Consider the following 17,460-nt stretch of genomic DNA (forward strand, 5'->3'; position numbering starts at 1 on the left):
AGGTGAACTCATGATTGACCTATAATCAACAGAGTGGCCAACTTCTAGGAACAACTGATAGAAGATCTTTCAGTTTTTGCATTGTCAGCTAGAATATTTGCTTGTAGATGGCTTGCCATGCTATGGAGGCCACAGACAACCAACAGCTCCAGCAGGTGGTTTGCCCAAAAGCCAGCTTTAATTCTTGGCATGTGAAAAAGATACCCCAGTGTGATTCCAGCTCATAACCATCATGTGATCCGTAGTAAAGGATGTTCTCTGAGACTCCATGTACTATGAAGAAGAGACAGACAAACAAATCATTCCCAATATGCCCCAAAGAGAATTCATAACCAGTTCCAAACTTTTCCTTTCCTGTTAAATTTTATGTCCAGTTATTGCACTTCACAGTAACCAGAAACACATAGATACCTATACCAGGTAAGGGAAAGTTATTCAAAACAGGCAGATTGGAGACGAGGCTCCCTGTCTGCTGTGCCTTTGGGTACTTTCACCCGTGAAGGGAATCCTGCTGCCTATCAGTACCTTAGCCCAGCCCTGCTGATGCAGTGAAAACAGGGCAGTAGCAGTCTATCCTGTCAGCTACAGCATCCCTTTAACCCTGCCCACTGCCCAAATGACTGCCAAAACATATAGAATGGCCCTAAATTGTCAACCCCAAACCTACACTCTAACCTCTCCCCAGAGGATAAACAAATTTGAATTTTCAATTACACAATCCTCATCAAAGTCTGGGTTCTCAGAAACAGACTTCATAGAGGTCAGTCTGAAGGAGAGTTTCTATGTTGAGCAACTTGTCTATTTTACTTTATTTTTATTAAAAAATCTGTAAACTTTATAATGGGTTGTGCTGTCCTCTTTGCTTTAGCCAGGAACGTTTTTGCATTTTCTAAGCTGCTTGCCATGTTCATGAATTTTGTCAACACCTGGACTATGGAAAGGAAAGCATGGCTGGTGAATGGACAGTCCCCAGAAGAGGGACTATTGTTGGGTATCGCTTGTTACTTTCCTGATATTTACATAGCTTCGAAGACTGTTCACATTTCTGAATGTTTTACGAAGCTTCTCCTTTCAGCATGATGTGGAGCTAGCCACGTGTTGCTACAGACTTCTTGTATAATTCTTCTAGTTGGAAATACGTCTGCCGTGTACATCACTGGAACTGCAGCTCATCCATGTACACAAAGGCTCCAGAGAATGACAACGTGTCATTCCTGGAGGTCTCGCAAGTTGCAGCGCTAAGAAAACAGAGTGTCCTGGTTTGACTCAAAGGTACTAAGGGGTTGCTCCTACTTAATGTGAAAGTTGTGATTGAACTGCATGACTAACACATGCTATTCCACAGGAAAGTACCATTCCTTCCCTTGCAGGATGAAAGTGAATTCTGCATTCTGGGTGTTACTCATCACTGTTATTGATGCCAATTTTAAGGAATAAATAAAAAAGCAAGGGCCCGGCGCCATGGCCTAGCGGCTAAAGTCCTCCCCTTGAATGCCTCGGGATCCCATATGGGCGCCGGTTCTAATCCCGGCAGCTCCACTTCCCATCCAGCTCCCTGCTTGTGGCCTGGGAAAGCAGTTGAGGACGGCCCAATGCATTGGGACACTGCACCTGCGTGGGAGACCTGGAAGAGGTTCCTGGTTCCCGGCTTCGGATCGGTGCGCACCGGCCCATTGTGGCTCACTTGGGGAGTGAATCATCGGACAGAGATCTTCCTCTCTGTTTCCCCTCCTCTCTGCATATCTGACTTTGTAATAAAATAAATAAATCTTTAAGAAGAAAAATAAAAAAAATAAAAAGCAAGCAAGAAAGAAAAAGTGGCAGGCAGTGGGTGAAAATAAATAAACGTCCCTGCCAGTCCCCCTGCCACTCAGGCTTAGCTGTCCCAAACCAGGCCAGGGAACCCAGCATTTGCCTTCAATTGCAGAGAACCAAGAGGTTAGAAAACACTGGCTCCTGTGTCTCCATGGCACTGAAAGTGTGCCATTGAATTGACTGGAGAAGGGCATGACTGGAGTGACATTGTGCCGTGTACTAAGTTGCTTCCCTCAAGCTATTTACTGATGAGGAGAGTTACATCAACTACCAGGAACCTACAGCAAGTGGAATATCTGAGGAGCCAGCTTACACTTCCATAGAAAAATTTCAAAGCAAAAATGCACTTACTTCATTTCTTATCTTTCAGTAACCTCAGAACAGTGGCAGAGGGTAAGACATAAAAATAGTACCCCTGCTTTGATCACCTGACTTCAGAATAAGGGCTGTTTGCTAGCAATCTGTGCAAGTAATAAAAATTTTTAATTGATGTATTTATGTGAGAGGTAGAATTACATAGAAAGGAGGAGATTCTCCAATGGCTGCAAAGGCCAGAGCTCAGAATTGCATTCAAGTCTCCCATGTAGGGTGCAGATGCCCAAGAATTATTTTCTGCCTTCCAAGGTGCGTTACCAGGGAGTTAGGTTGGAAATGAAAGAACCTGGACTTGAACCAGTGTTCATATACCAGGCAGGCTTTGCATGCAGTAGCTTCATGTGCTGCATGACAGTGCCAGTCCCCTGAAGTTATAAAACGTACAGTTTACATAAAAAAGCACCTTTGTATGTCAAAAAGTCAAAGCAAAATGCATGGTGAAAGATTACTTTCTTCAGAAGGAAATCTCTTTCTTACTGACTGTAGAATTCCGGACAGCTGCACCGTGCAGTAGAGAGCAGTGTCTGGCAGGTAGAAAGTGTGTGTTCTCTAAACTAATCTCAGCCTGCATTCACCTCTTTTTCCACAGTTTGCTCGAGTAATGGGTAAGTGCACCCAGAGCTTTAACAAAATGCTTACACTCCATCCATGTCAGCATACTTTCCCAGTGACATGTGAAAAAGTAGCAACTACAAGGGGATAGGGGGCCGGCGCCATGGCCTAGCGGCTAAAGTCCTCCCCTTGAAAGCCCCGGAATCCCATATGGGCGCCGGTTCTAATCCCGGCAGCTCCACTTGCCATCCAGCTCCCTGCTTGTGGCCTGGGAAAGCAGTTGAGGACGGCCCAATGCATTGGGACCCTGCACCCACGTGGGAGACCTGGAAGAGGTTCCAGGTTCCTGGCTTCGGATCGGCGTGCACACCGGCCCGTTGTGGCTCACTTGGGGAGTGAATCATCGGATGGAAGATCTTTCTCTCTGTCTCTCCTCCTCTGTGTATATCTGGCTGTAATAAGATGAATAAATCTTTAAAAAAAAAAGGGGGGGGATAGGGACTGGCACTGTGGCACAGCAAGTTAAGCCGCTGGCTACAATATGAGCAAAGGATGTGGCAGCTCCATTTCTCATCCAAATCTCTCTGCTAACGAGACTGGGAAATTAACAGAAAATATACCAAGTACTTGGGCCCCTGCCACCCATGTGGAAAACCTAGGTGGAGTTCCTGGCTCCGGCCTTTGGCCCGGCTCAGTAACTGTGCCGTTTAGTGTGCAAACCAGCAGATTAAAATTTTTCTCCTCTCTCTCTCTCTCAAATAAATAGAACAAATATTCTTCAAATGTTAATTTTTTTAAAAAAGTGAACAAAATACGTATGAAAATAGAATGCAATGATTTTCCATAATACTGAAGGAAAAAAACCACTTAAGTATTTAAAAGTATCAAATTTGTTGAATAAATCATGTTATTTCATAACTGATTACACTTCCAAACTTATTTGTAAAGGATGTATAAATAATCACAATTAAAATATATAATATAAACAATCACACCACACAAAAAGGTTTCTAAAATCAACTATGGGACACATAGGAGTGGTCTCATAAAATCGTAGTAAGTTTTAAAAATTTCCATCTCCCAGTGATATTGTAGCCAGACTGACATTATATTGTAATGCATAAGTTCTGGATTTGTGGTGATATTGATGTAAACAAATGTCCATGGTGCAAGTCAAAGAGAAACATAGTACATACAGTACATCATACTTGATGATGATAAAGAACTATGCTCCCAGTATATGTTTTTAGTTAGCTTTTCATTATTTTGAATATATGGATAGTTATAAAAGAATAGTGGAAAAGAGTGTTCTGGATTATGGCAACAACAGCCTCACAAATCCCATGCCTACTGTGTGTCCAGACTGTCCAAAGGTCCACACTAAGTGACGGACTCACACCATCCAGGAGTACATACACCACATGCTGTTCACATGTAGTTCTTGGCTCGTTTGCTTTATGTTCGGTAGCACACACAGAAGAGATGGAAAAGAAAATAGCTCCTAACACAAACAGCAAGCATTGTTCTGAAAGCTGACTGGCACGAACAATGCCCAGGTCAGCAGCAAGATACCACAGGCAGAAATGGTGCTTGACTTAGGGGTGACTCCTTCATTGTTTACACCGTGTCCACTCTCGATAGGCCCATGAAGTCATTTCTGCGGAGTCCTTTGAAACTCAATCCACATGCCTCGCTCCATGTAAACCACAAAGTGGAAACTATTCTGTCCTGGATTTTACAGATGGAACAAGCACAAACAATTCTGTGTTCCCAATTTATAGCATGACGGTTGGAAAGCAGTCAGTCCTTGACAGACGGTAGGCTGGTAATGCCTAGTAGTTCACACAGCCACAGACATCATTCATTTCAGTAGGCTATTGTTGGCCCTAGAGGCCAGAAGAAAAACAGAATCCCCAGAGCACAGATAAAGACAGAGAAAACAGAGCTGAGCCAACCTCCAACACACACGATAGAAAAGTACACTGCTCTGAGTACTTAGTGTCCAAGAGGAGGAATGCATCACGGGAAGATGGGACTTACAGCCGAGCAGTGCTTTTCTATTTCTCTCTCTTCCTCCCTCCCCCTCTCTCTCTGCTTTCCTGTAACAATGATTTTCAGAATTAATAAGCCTTAAAAAACATACCTCCCCAAGTCTGTTCTTTGAGATGTCTACATCAGAGTATCAAAAGTAATGAGTTCGAGCCAGTGCAGCAGCCTAGTGGTAAAACTTCTCACCTTGAATACACCAGGATCCCATTTGGATGCTGGTTCATATCCCAGCCACTCTACTTCCCTTCCAACTCACTGCTGGTGGCCTGGGAAAGCAGTTAAGAACAGACCAAAACCCTGGGACTCTGTACTCACATGAAAGACCAGGAAGAAACTCCTGGCTTCAGATTGGCTCAGCTTTTGTTGTCACTTGGGGAGTGAACCAGCAGATGGAAGATCTTCCTCTCTGTCTCTCCTTGTCTCTGATTTTCCAATAAAAAATAAATGAAAGTGGTAAGTTCTACTCCTGGTTCCAGCTCCTCATTCCAGCTTTCCACTAACCAATACAACACTGGGATGTAGCAATGATGGCTCAAGTAATCGAATTCTTCCTACCTGTGTGGGAAACCTGGAATGAGTTCCTGGATCCCAGCTTCAGCGCTGCCTTAGTCCTGGCCTGCCTCCAGTTATGATGTGTGTTTAAGGCATGAACCAGCAGGTGGAAATTCTGTCTTCCTCTTTCTCTTCTTCTCAAGGAAACAAAATTTAATGTCAATAAAAATGTTTTAAAAGTGGCAGATATGTGGCCTACCATTTAAGGACCAACAGAGACACCTGCCTCCCATACCAGACTATGAGGGTGTGAGATGCAGCTTGGCTGCTGCTTCTAGCTTCCTGCTAATGCGCATCCCAGGATGAAGTAGGGAATGACTCAAGCAGCTGATTCCCAGCCATACACCCATGTGGGAAACCTGATTGAGTTCTCAGCTCCCACCTGCAGTCGGGCCTAACCTGGCCAATCACTGCAGACATTTCTCTCTCTCTCTTGCTTTCTGTTTCTCTTGTTAAAGAAAAAATGTAACAAGATGAAGGCCCACCCCAGTGGCCTACCGGCTAAAACACCTTGAACACACTGGGAATCCATATGGCCGCCGGTTCTAATACCAGCAGTCCTACTTTCCAATCAGCTCCCTGCTTGTGGCCTGGGAAAGCAGTGGAGGATGGCCCAAAGCTTTGGAACCCTGCATCTGTGTGGGAGACTTGAAAGAAACTCCTGGCTCCTGGCTTTGGATCAGCTCATCTCCAGCCATTGCGGTTACTTTGGGAGTGAATCATCAGATGGAAGAACTTCCTCTCTGTGTCTCCTCCTCACTATATATATGACTTTCCAATAAAAGTAAATCAATCTTTTAAAAAAATGTAAGCAGATGAAATTGAAAGTATAAAATCTTAACAGGCATTCCTGAGGCCACACGTACTTGGCCACACTCCCTGATTCTCAGAAAGGTCAAGAGCCTGTTCCCAGACAATGCAAAGCCCCATGCGTCACAGCCAGGGCCTGAGCCAACATGTGGAGGAACCTCTCCTTCACAAGACTGCAGCCTATAACCCTGCTCAGAGCTTCCACGCGGGAGGGTCCTATCTGTTCAGGTGTGATCTGGGGAGTTTGAGAACAGATGACACCCACCGATGTGTGCTGATGTGCTGAGCACAGGGCTATGTACTGCTTCTAATCACTGCGCAATTCTGGGATGGGAGTGGCAGTTTCAGGTTCAGGTAGGCACCTTACCAAAGGGCTGCTGGCACCCAACCAGTGAGGGACAGGATTGCTTTTTGAATCCAGGTACTTTCTGAGAGCAAAGTTTATGACACCTCACCTTTCCAGGGAATGAATGGAGGTCATGAGGCAGGGAAAGCCTCCAGACGCCAACCTGGCTGCCTACAGTCCAGTCACTGATGAGAAAACACGTGACCACAGAGGAGTTGTGAGGCACCGTTTATTAGCAAAGTTACAACAATAAGTGAGCTCCCTGGAGAGGAAGTGTGGTATTAAGGAAAAAGAAACTCAAAATTATAACCAGACCTTCATGAACATGACAGCACCGGGCATCCCTGACAATGTGCCCATTTGCGATTTCCAATGCCTTTTGCTGTCAGAAGCTTCCAGTGGTTGAAAATGAGTGATTCTCAGTGTTGACAGTCAACACGTTTAAAAAAAAAATTCTTTCATCTAACTCTTGTGATGCTGAATCCTTGACTTATTTCCACTCTGAAATATATAAATGCTGTGAGTAATTGTCTAATACAACAGAGTGAACACAAATGAGGCAACTATGGAGGGCAGAGGCTTGCTTTCTGGCAAGAGCTTGTTGTGATCAGTCATGAAATAAATGCTGCTTTGACCAGAGTGTGGCCAGAGATGAAAATATTTAAGCAAAAACAGTATGACATTGACTTCTCCATCATTTGCTTCGGAAAGCTGCCACCATGACACCACACATCATGACAAATCTCCAAGAGGTGATAGACAAGGACTCACATCGTTTTGTTTGTGATCTATACATTGCTGTTCAGCAAAACATGTCCCATTTTTATGCCAAATGTAGACCATCACCCATGCTTTAGAGAGGTTGCTATAATTCTTTCTAGTATCCCTGATTCCCCTTGACTTTTAAGCTTGGAGTTTTAAGTGTCTATGGATTTGGCTACATGGTCCAAATTAGTTCATTAATTAAAAGAGAACCATTGGCTAAAGGTCAGTTGTGAGTGAACAGGTAATCATGGCGTATTTCATCAGACATTGCAGGTATAACAAGGGATGCTGCTGGTCCCAGAGGAGCAGCAGGCACAGAGAAGATTCTGTGAAGCTGCTAAAGGCTTATGGTTGCAAAGAGGACAGAGTATCCATGAGCAGAGGGCTAAGGAACCACAAAGAGGAGTCTGACGAGCTATCCAGGGAACCAACTGGTCAAAGGTATTGAGCAACAAAGACTATGAAGCTCTTCCGGATGAAATATACACTACTCTGCTCACTGCCTAGGTTTCATTGTACCTAGACAAGGGTTATTCTGCTAGGAGAAAAGCAGCTAATAGCTGGCAGGCATCCTGGGCTTGCTTAATGCCAAATTTATGCTAACACTGCCAGGGAAACTGTCTATTCCCTTTTTTTAAGATATATTGGGGGCAGATGCTAGCATGCCAGCAGACAGGGTCTGAGGATCTGCACATGAGTTTGTGGGCCCTGGGTGGGAAGGCAAGGCCCCAGGTTGCCACAGCACACTGCCAGAGGATCAAGCTTGGGAATATGTGGGCATAGGGAGCTCCGGATTACCCAGGGGAGGAGGGTCTAGAGATGTGTGGGAGGGAGGACTGTTGAGGGAGAACATGACAGGTGAGGAGTGACTTCTCAGGGACTTCCAGGAACCAGACTACTGCACTTGCAGGCAGATGAAAGGGGTGAGACTGGGTGGTTTCCAGGAGGGAAACTGGATGACCTTGGGGGACAAACCAATATACCCACCAACAAGGGAGACCTGAGCTGAACCTGATAGTATAAACCACTGCCTACTGATGTACACAAAAGCATGGCCAGGGGCCTGCCTGGCAAGGCTTAAACAGGACCCACTAGTGAATGTTAGGGCATGTGATGGACCACATCAGGCTGGGCCATGACACTAATCAGCCTGCAAGAGAACAGGGTCTGGGAGTAGATTCTATGGGGGATCATGGGCTCACCCTTGTGGGACTGCCATACCAACTTGTTTGCTCAAGGGCCAGGGGGGAAACAGGCTGAACTAGGCATGACCATGGAACTCATCATTCATAGGTTCTGGGATTGGTCCAGGCTATAGCACCCACGGGAACACTGAAGAATTGGATGTGGGCAGGCCAGACCACAACATCGACCAGCACACACAAAGGCTGACACTAGGAGGCAGACTGTGCTGGATAAGGGTCTAGCACCCATTGACATGCAGGAGATCTGGGTCTGGGATTGGGTCTGGTGGGGAAACTTGGGGACAATCCTGGTGGGTTGTTGCTCCCACTGGTGAGCACATGTGTTAGAGCCAGATGTTAGTAAGGCCAGGCGAGAGTCTGGTTCACTCCCCAAGTGGCCGCAACAGCTGGAGCTGAGCCAATCCAAAGCCAGGAGCCAGGAGCTCTGCCGAGTCTCTCACGTGGGTGTAGGATCCCAAGGCTTTGGGCCATCCTCGACTACTTTGCCAGGTCACAAGCAGAGAGCTGGATGGGAAGCTGGGCCGCCGAGATTAGAAACGGCGCCCATATGGGATCCCAGGCGTGCAAGATAAGGACTTTAACCACTATGCGATCGCATATGTCATTTCAATGGACCTTGGAAGGATTTGCTCAACCTTGGAGCAATGAAATCAACAGCATCTCAGAACTATCAAAACCACTGCAGCAGTATCCCAGAGCATGCTCCACTTTGGGGACCCTGAAATGGCTTCAGGTGACTGCGCCCCATTCCTGGGCACTGATGCAGTTGTGCTGCTGGGAATGGCCCTGTCCCCTTCTCTTTCCACTTTCCCCAGAACAGCAAGAGAAATGGAAATTGGAGGCAGCTGTCTTGTCCACTCTCCCCCACTCCTCCCCGCCCTAATTGGTGGTCCGCATGGGCATGCATCCCTCTCAACTATGTTAACATCACCACAAAGAAAATGAATCTATTATTTTTTTTAAAAAGAGACTCAAAAAGGGTGTATAAACAATCATTAAATTGAAGGTCAAAATAAACCTTAGAAAATACGTGTTTTATAGTCTGACGTGTTGATTCTGAAGAATGACAAGATCCCAATCAGTATATCCAAATGACCTGTTTCACTCTAACATTTTTCTAAACATTATTCAATAGGGTAATTAACGAAGTCTAGTGTAAGGTCAGAGTCCATTCTGTTATCCTCGAGAGCCCCACATTTCTTTTGTAAGCATCATTGAAGGCTTTTCAACTAAAGCCCTTAATCACATTGCAAAAAGTACAGAGTACACTCAGGGTAAGCCAGAGATTCTGGTCAATTCTGCCATTGGCCATGGGATACTGTGTTGCATTAGCTATGTATAATGCGTCTTTATATACCGTTTCTCCTTTAGTGAGCATACCAAGAAAATGGACAGTGTCTCTCCCATTCAATTGTCTGATCTGATCTCAATCCATGGCATACTGACAAGGATAACATGTTTCAGGGAAACTTGTACTTTCTAGGTTCAGCAGGTAAGCATCTATTAAATGACATGTTAGACTTGTTGACAGACCACCAGCTAAACATTGGGAGGAATAAAGAGCTTATTGGGAAATTGGTACATATATTCTTAAAAAAGAAAACAGCATAGGCCTGGCGTGGCAGCCTCGTGACTAAAAGTCCTTGCCTAGCACGTGCTGGGATCCCATATGGGCGCTGGTTCTAATCCCACCAACCCTGCTTCCCATCCACCTCCCGCTTGTGGCCTGGGAAAGCAGTCGAGGATGGCCCAAAGCCTTAGGAATCTGCACCCCTGTGGGAGACCTGGAAGATGCTCCTGGCTCCTGGCTTTGGATTGGCTGATCTCCAGCCGTTGAGACCACTTGGAAAGTGAACTAGTGGGTGGAAGATCTTTCTCTCTGTATTTCCTTCCCTCTGTATAGCTGACTTTCCAATAAAAATAAATAAATCTTAACGAGAGAAAACAATCCAGACTTAAGCACACAAAAGTGTACCAAAAATCCCACAAAACTGTTTGGCACATAATTTATAATAGCAACTCAGTAAATGTTTAATTATTAGTTAAATGAATGCAACTACTGAATAAATTAGTAAAAAACAGGCAATCAACTAATGTAGATGGTATACTGACTTAAAGAACGAAAATAATCCAAAGAACTTTTATTAGGAACTGAGGTAGTTGCAAGGCTTTCTGACTAAGGCACGATTTGAGTGAGGCCTAGGAGATTTACACGTATTTACGAAGCAGCCACGGTCAGCGGAAGGGTTACGCAGAGCCCGCTCAGTCCTTTGGCTACTTTTTCCCAGCCTTTTCTAACTGAACTCATCTGCTCTCTTATAGCTTGCTTCCTTGTTCTCAGTAACTCTTGAAGCTGACATTGACTTTGCTAAGGCATCTTTGGCTGGCATTGCTATGCCTCTGTCCTCTGAGGTGGCATGGAAAAACAGTGCTTGTCCTATGGAGCATTCTGAGATTTCGCAGAAATCAAGACAAAGTATCTCCCACCTCCAAAAAGCTGCTAAGAGTGTTTCCCATGGGAATCCTGGCACCTGGGATACCACCTCAAAACTCTCAGAGGGACATTTCCAGCAGGTTCTCACAACCACCCTTCAGTTTCCTGCATGTCTCTGCCTTCGGATCAGGGCCAATATGAACACAACTTCCTTTGTCAACAGGGGCTCAACCTAAAACCTTGGGTTCCTCCGCACACGGAGGTTCTGTTTTTCAGACATCAGAAAGGCCTCTTCTAATCTGATTTCCTGATTCCTTCCCAGCTTGGCTTCTGTTGGAGATTCCTGAAGGTGGAATCACTTTGTAATTTATCTCATGATAAATAGTTATCCCAGACTGGAGCTATGAATCAGTTGGTGTTTTAGAAAAAATTCCTTTCTCCAGCTGAGGAGACAAAAACCACTCATGCCAGTACCCTTCATAGCAAGGATTGCTTTTTCACTCTGAAATAAATAAATAAATAAAAGGCTCCAAGTACCAGTCCAGATTCTGTGTTTCCAGGAACGATGTCAGACACCAGGAGTTGGGTTCGGTAGGATATCTGATTTTCCAAAACATGGCTCAAATTCACAATGAGCCAAGTGCATCCCCTTGTCTGGGGCAGAGGCACAGCTTCTGTTTCCTGCCTTCCTGAGCCAGCGGCACCGACCTGGACAGAACAGATGAGCTGTTGTCCCATTATCTCAATGAGCAAAACAAAACTGTAAACTATGTCGGCATACAATGTCTTGCATTTCCAGAACAGTGCTCCGACCCTCTGAGAGCAAAAACACAGAAAACTCTAAGAAATAAGAGGACAGAGGATGAAAGCTCAACCAGGGTGAGAAATCAGATGAATACCAAAGCATAGAATGGCAAAGATCGCATTGACGATCTGCTGCTAGTATTTAAGTAAATTAATAAATAAAAGACTTTTGAGCACAACACATTTCCCCCCTGTGCTGTAAACTGGCTCTACGGTTCTATGGATCCCATGGTCTCATAGAAAAAAAGTCTTGACTTTTCATGCTAAAGAGAACCCACTCAATAGTGCAGGAAAAGGTCAGATGAATGAGAAGGAAATATTTCTAATTCCCAAACCAGAGCCTTCACTTGTGCTGTTGATACAACTCTGGCTCAGTTCAGTTGCCATCCTGTGTTATTCTTGCCTAACTGAAGTGGGTGGAGGAAGGCCTTATCCTAGACAGACGCGTGTTCCCTGAAGTCAACAGCCCACCTGAGAGCGAGCTGCACGTGCCAGACCTCCAGTGCAGAAGGAGCAGGTTCAGGACCTGGCACTGTGCAGCCGAGTGGCGCTGCTCCCAGAATTCTCTCCCAATAAAGAGCCATTGTGATATCCAAACCCTTCAATGCACAGGACAAAAACCTCAAATGAACGACACAATGCAAGTGAGTGGGACCTAAAACTCGAATGAGCAGCAATCACTCGCTTAGAGCAGATCACGTTATTTTTCACGCAACTTCACTGAGAAATTCATCCCTTGCCTTCCAGAATGGTACAGACTTCCAATTATCAGCTGATAAGTGAGAATGATTAGAGCAAAAATCATTCAACAATATGAGTTACTAGAAATGGAGGGAAAGAGAAGTGGAAAATGGTTAGGGGAGGCTCAATAGGAATGAGACTCAAAATGAAAAGAGAGAGAGAAAAAAAAAACCGGGAATAAGAAGGAAGCATTGAATCACCGTGTGTGTGATCTATACAACCACGGCTATAGAGTTGAGAAGCTGACATCATGCACAGTGGGAGAGGAAAGCAGAGCACACCCAGGCTTGCAAACAGCTCTGATTTCTCCTTGGAAATGAGAATGATCCAAACAGTGTGGCCAGAAGTCCAAGCCCAGGTTAGCTGCACCTGTCCTGCAGCTGATACCCGACTGTCAGGGTCGGATCCCAGATCCTGAACATCAGTGCCTCGGCCCGAACGCTGAGAGTCTGGAAGGAATCAGGGTGCTATTCTGGGCTAAGTCACAGTTTCCATCCAGGTGACCCTCCCACAGCAGCCAACCTTATACCAAATCAAAGCAAATAAACCAACAGGTGTTGCTCTTAGCTAAGGTTTTTTCAAAAGAATCAACAGGAGAGGAAAATAGAGTTGGTTCCCATATATCAAATGAAAATGCTTTTTCACCTGTACCCATTTAAGAATTTCTCCAATTTTCAAATCAGTTTTTTTTTTTCTTTTTACCACTCAGCCAACCCTAACTTTAGATCATTAGCCATTACCTGAAAAAAGCAAAAAACTCAGTTTCAAATGACCCTCAGTACCTGGAGCTTGGAATTGGTAACAAGATCTTAACAAAGTCACTTGTTCTACTGGCTTTCTAAACTATAGATACATCTAATGACACATGATTTTAACCACAATATCCTCATGTATGTGAAAGCACACACACATTTCAACAAGACCATTTGATTCAGTGTCCAGCCATCATGTGCCTTTCATCATATTTGACCAGCAGGGTTCTACTTCCGTAAACAATCTATAAGATAATGGTGTATTTTAAATGTATATCACTATTTTCTTTCAATTTATGACATTTTTCTTTTGAAGTGGGTAGATTACATCTGGTTGAAAATAGATATGAATATTTTCCAGAATCCAGAATTGTAGACACTCATGCTGTCAACTCACCAGAATTCAGTAAAATGATTGATTTGAGGCACACAAACTCCTCTCCCTGTACATTCATCATACGGAACCGAGTCGATGTCGCCAGCAACATGTCAAAGATCTCCACCAAGCCCTCCACACATTTCCCCTGGTTCCTATGAAAGCACAGGGAAAAAAGTGTTAAGGAACAAACAAGCTTCTGTAAACAGGATCAGATTTACATTCACAAAACTTCAGCCCATTCTTAGGGCACAGATATTTATTTTAATCAGAGAAGGCAATAAAAAGAGGATTTTATATAAAAAAATTTTAAATTCTTGGAAGAGATTTGTTGTTAAATTCTAAAAGATGCCACACTAAATATGGATGATTTAAAAAAGAGAGGATAATCAAAAATGACCGGAGTATAAATGATTTTTATCATACTCATTTATTCAGCTATGACTATATTCTAGACAGTGTGGTAGTTATGGGAATAAAAATAAAAACCTCTACTCTCAGGATGATAATGGCCTTGAATTAGCATAGCAAGTCCTAAGTAACGTATTCTGAAGTGCTTTTGAACTGCAAGAAAAATGACAATAACTGTGGAAGATGATTGGGCTACAACCACTGATATTGCAGAGGATGATAGGCAAAGATGTGCCTACTAAGTGCTTTTTGAATTGACATCTTAAAAGGATGCAAGATTTCATGAAAGAGGTGTGCCTGAACCCTGCAAGTGGGTCCTAAACAACCCAAGGAGGAGCAGCATCAATGAACATGGAGCCGTACACTGGAGGTAAGGACCTAGGAGATGATAATGTCAGGTGAGAAAGGACCTTCTGCAAACCGTGGAGAAGATTCTTCATAAGAGATCCTTAAAATCAGGATTTAGCATCCACAGTTGCAAACTTTATGTAGTTAAAATTGATGTTCCATGCCATGTAATATTTAAAAATGCAAATGTCACTGTTTTTCCCTACGGTTGATTCATGTATTAGTGACATACTATGTATAAAAGATTCCATTCATTGCTTGTTGCCAATTTAAATGCTGAATGTGATCTATTGGAAGAAATCAGAAGAGTTAAAATATCCTATATATCCAAGCAAGTTTGTGAAATATGCAAACATTTGAAACATCAACACAAAATACATTGTTTATAAACTCATGTTTTAATGAACAGGATGTGACTCCCATAACCAACTGCTTAAAACAAGTAGATTATTTCTTTTTTTACTTAAAATGGTACATTTTTAACACTTTTTTTCTGGGCCTACCTTTTATTGTTTTCAGGGATTTTGCTGTTACAGAATTTTACTTAATGACTATCCTTTTGTCTTTGGATATCAATAGTTACAGGAAAGTTACTACAGATAAAATTGCCAGACCAAAGAAACTATGCATTTTTAGTTTTGATAATTCAATTGTTGCTTTCAAATTGTTTATACCAATAGATTATTGATAGGAGAAAATATTCACATTAGCTCTTTCCCTGAGATGTCTCCTCCAGTCCTCTGCCCATATAGTTCTGGTAGGCTATTGGTCCCTTTCACATTGATCCTGAAGAGTTATTTATATATGATAGCAATCAGTCTTCTCAAATATATTTTGAATATCTTTTTTTTAATCTTTTACCTTTCATCTTTTATTGTCTTTCACAAAACAAAACAAAATCAAAACTGCTGGGCCCAGCGCCATCCAGCTCCCTGCTTGTGGCCTGGAAAAGCAGTAGAGGACAGCTGTAGCCCTGGAATCCTGCACCCGTGTAGGAGACCTGGAAGAAACTCCTGGTTCCTGGCTTTAGATAGGCTCAGCTCCAGCCATTGCGGCCACTTATGGAGTGAACCAGCAGATGGAAGATCTTTCTCTCTGTCTCTTCCTCTCTCTATGCATCTGTCTTTCCAATAAAAATAAAATAAATCTTTAAAAATTTATTTCAGAATCAAATGCAATAAATTTCATTCATGGATCTAGTTTATCTTGTTTGCATAGAGTATCAGCCTTCTAAAAACAAATAAGAATGATATTTCCTTCTAGTTTAGTTTATCTTCAAATCTTTGTCCTAATGAATTGGATGTATGAATTTTCAATAAAATCTTTATTGTGCAACAATGATATAACTTGCAATTCACTTACTTAAATAAAAACATTCCAGAGGGTTTGTTTATTCACAGAACTGCATTGCCATCAATTGGATTTATTTTGGTGTAAGACACAAGGCAAGGATTCAGCTTAATATTTTCTCCAGGTAGCTATGTGTTATTTAGGGACTAAATCATATTTTTCACACTGGCTTGAAATATGGTATACAGTTTTCATTTACTTCTTAAAATTGATTTCTAAGCTAAGCATTAATTTTCCAAATAAGACAAACCACATTGTCTACCAATAAGAAGAAAGGATTCCAACAGGATGGTTTTGCCTTCCTTCCTACATAAAATTTATTTAGAGCCAGTTGCATTCCATTCCTTGTGCTAGACATTTGGATACAGAGACTAAAATCATGGGTGCTTGGACAAAGAGATGTAAGTCAGAAAAAGATAGACAAGAAATAAAACAGAGGCAGTGCTATGGGATACATCTCCAGAAAAGTATAGAAAGGAAGTCTCTAAAACCAAATGCTAGTTCTCCCAAGATCAACCGTTGATAATATTGAAGCAACCATCACAGCATTTTCAGAGCAGTTAAAACGAGGTTTCATATGAAGTGCTTAGGCTGAAGCGTGGTAGTGGACTATACTTAATCATTAGCTGTAGCTACAGTATGCACACATAGAAACTCATAGACTTCAAGGGAGAACTTGACCTTTTTATCTTTAGTATTTAGGAAATAACTGTGGAAATCTGGATCCACTAGACCAGCAACGTCTGAACTCTATTACTGCAGAGACAAGGATGGTCACACGAAAAGGTCAGACAGTCCTATTTAGACATGGCCGGATAGAAGCTGGATTTTGGTCAGGTATCTGATTTTCTTTAAAAAAAAAAACAACAACTGCATTTTCTTTTGAGTGAAAAAAATAAACAAGGAAGAGAAAAATGTTTGGAGCATGGAGCTTTAAAAATAACAGCTCACAGCCAAAATAGAGAAATGTTCCTTTCTCAGGATAAAACCTCTGTTTTCTTAACAGACTGCACACTGGCGGGGGGGAGATCTTCGTGTGGGAGGGAGCCTGTGCTCGCCCGCTGTGAGCAAAAGTTCAGCTCAAAAACTGAGAAAGTGGATTCTCAATAATTTTCCCTTCTTGTACCTTTTCAATAATCTTGCACATTTTCCCATGTGGAGCTGGTCTTAAGCTCTTCCACTGGGGGAATATTTTTCTCAGCCCTTTCTCGGTGGATTTCCTGTTATTCCCAACCAGGGCCTGTGCCTGTTGACACTGGAATCCTTGTTCAGCCAGGCATGTGACAAGGTGTGGATGTGCCCTCAGACATTGATGTACTACAAACTAAACTCAGTTCTCCACGCACGCATGCATATGTGTGCATGTTTACTTTCTTCGCGAAGGTGAAGGGGACAAGTGTTGACCATTTGTCAACAGAGATACTATCGTGGAGGACACGCCAGCCTGCCTTCATGTGACCATGTCCTGCTGCATGTTTTGTGACTGTGTAATTGAATTTGGAGAGCTCATGGAATGATATTTAAGGCAGTGAAATCAGAGTTTCTAAGCAATGATATGACAGGTCAAAGAAGTGTACCCTGATGACCACGTGAGAATGAACCCATTAGTCTTTTCAACATAAACAACTAAGTTGGTCCAAGTACTTCAGCCAATCCACTATTTGTGCAAAAATAAAATGGTGCATTTTGATTTTCCTGATGAGATTTTCATTAAATTATTAAAATGTTGCCTCCATCCTAATGACTGGATGCTTATGCCATATCTGCTTGTCTCT

The 17,460-nt window shown here is 43.0% G+C and overlaps 1 protein-coding gene across 2 annotated transcripts in view; it reads right to left on the reverse strand.

The window, feature by feature from the left end:
- The window catches only part of ESR1 (estrogen receptor 1), a 358,224-nt gene that overhangs the window by 23,709 nt on the left and 317,055 nt on the right, over nt 1–17,460 (reverse strand). For both annotated transcript variants that reach the window (XM_004598354.2, XM_058664156.1), the window contains exon 7: nt 13,598–13,731. In XM_004598354.2, the coding sequence (XP_004598411.2) occupies nt 13,598–13,731 (134 nt within the window). The remainder of the gene's footprint in view (nt 1–13,597; nt 13,732–17,460) is intronic.

Source organism: Ochotona princeps, chromosome 1 (assembly GCF_030435755.1).
Source record: "Ochotona princeps isolate mOchPri1 chromosome 1, mOchPri1.hap1, whole genome shotgun sequence".
Taxonomy (NCBI): Eukaryota; Metazoa; Chordata; class Mammalia; order Lagomorpha; family Ochotonidae; genus Ochotona; species Ochotona princeps.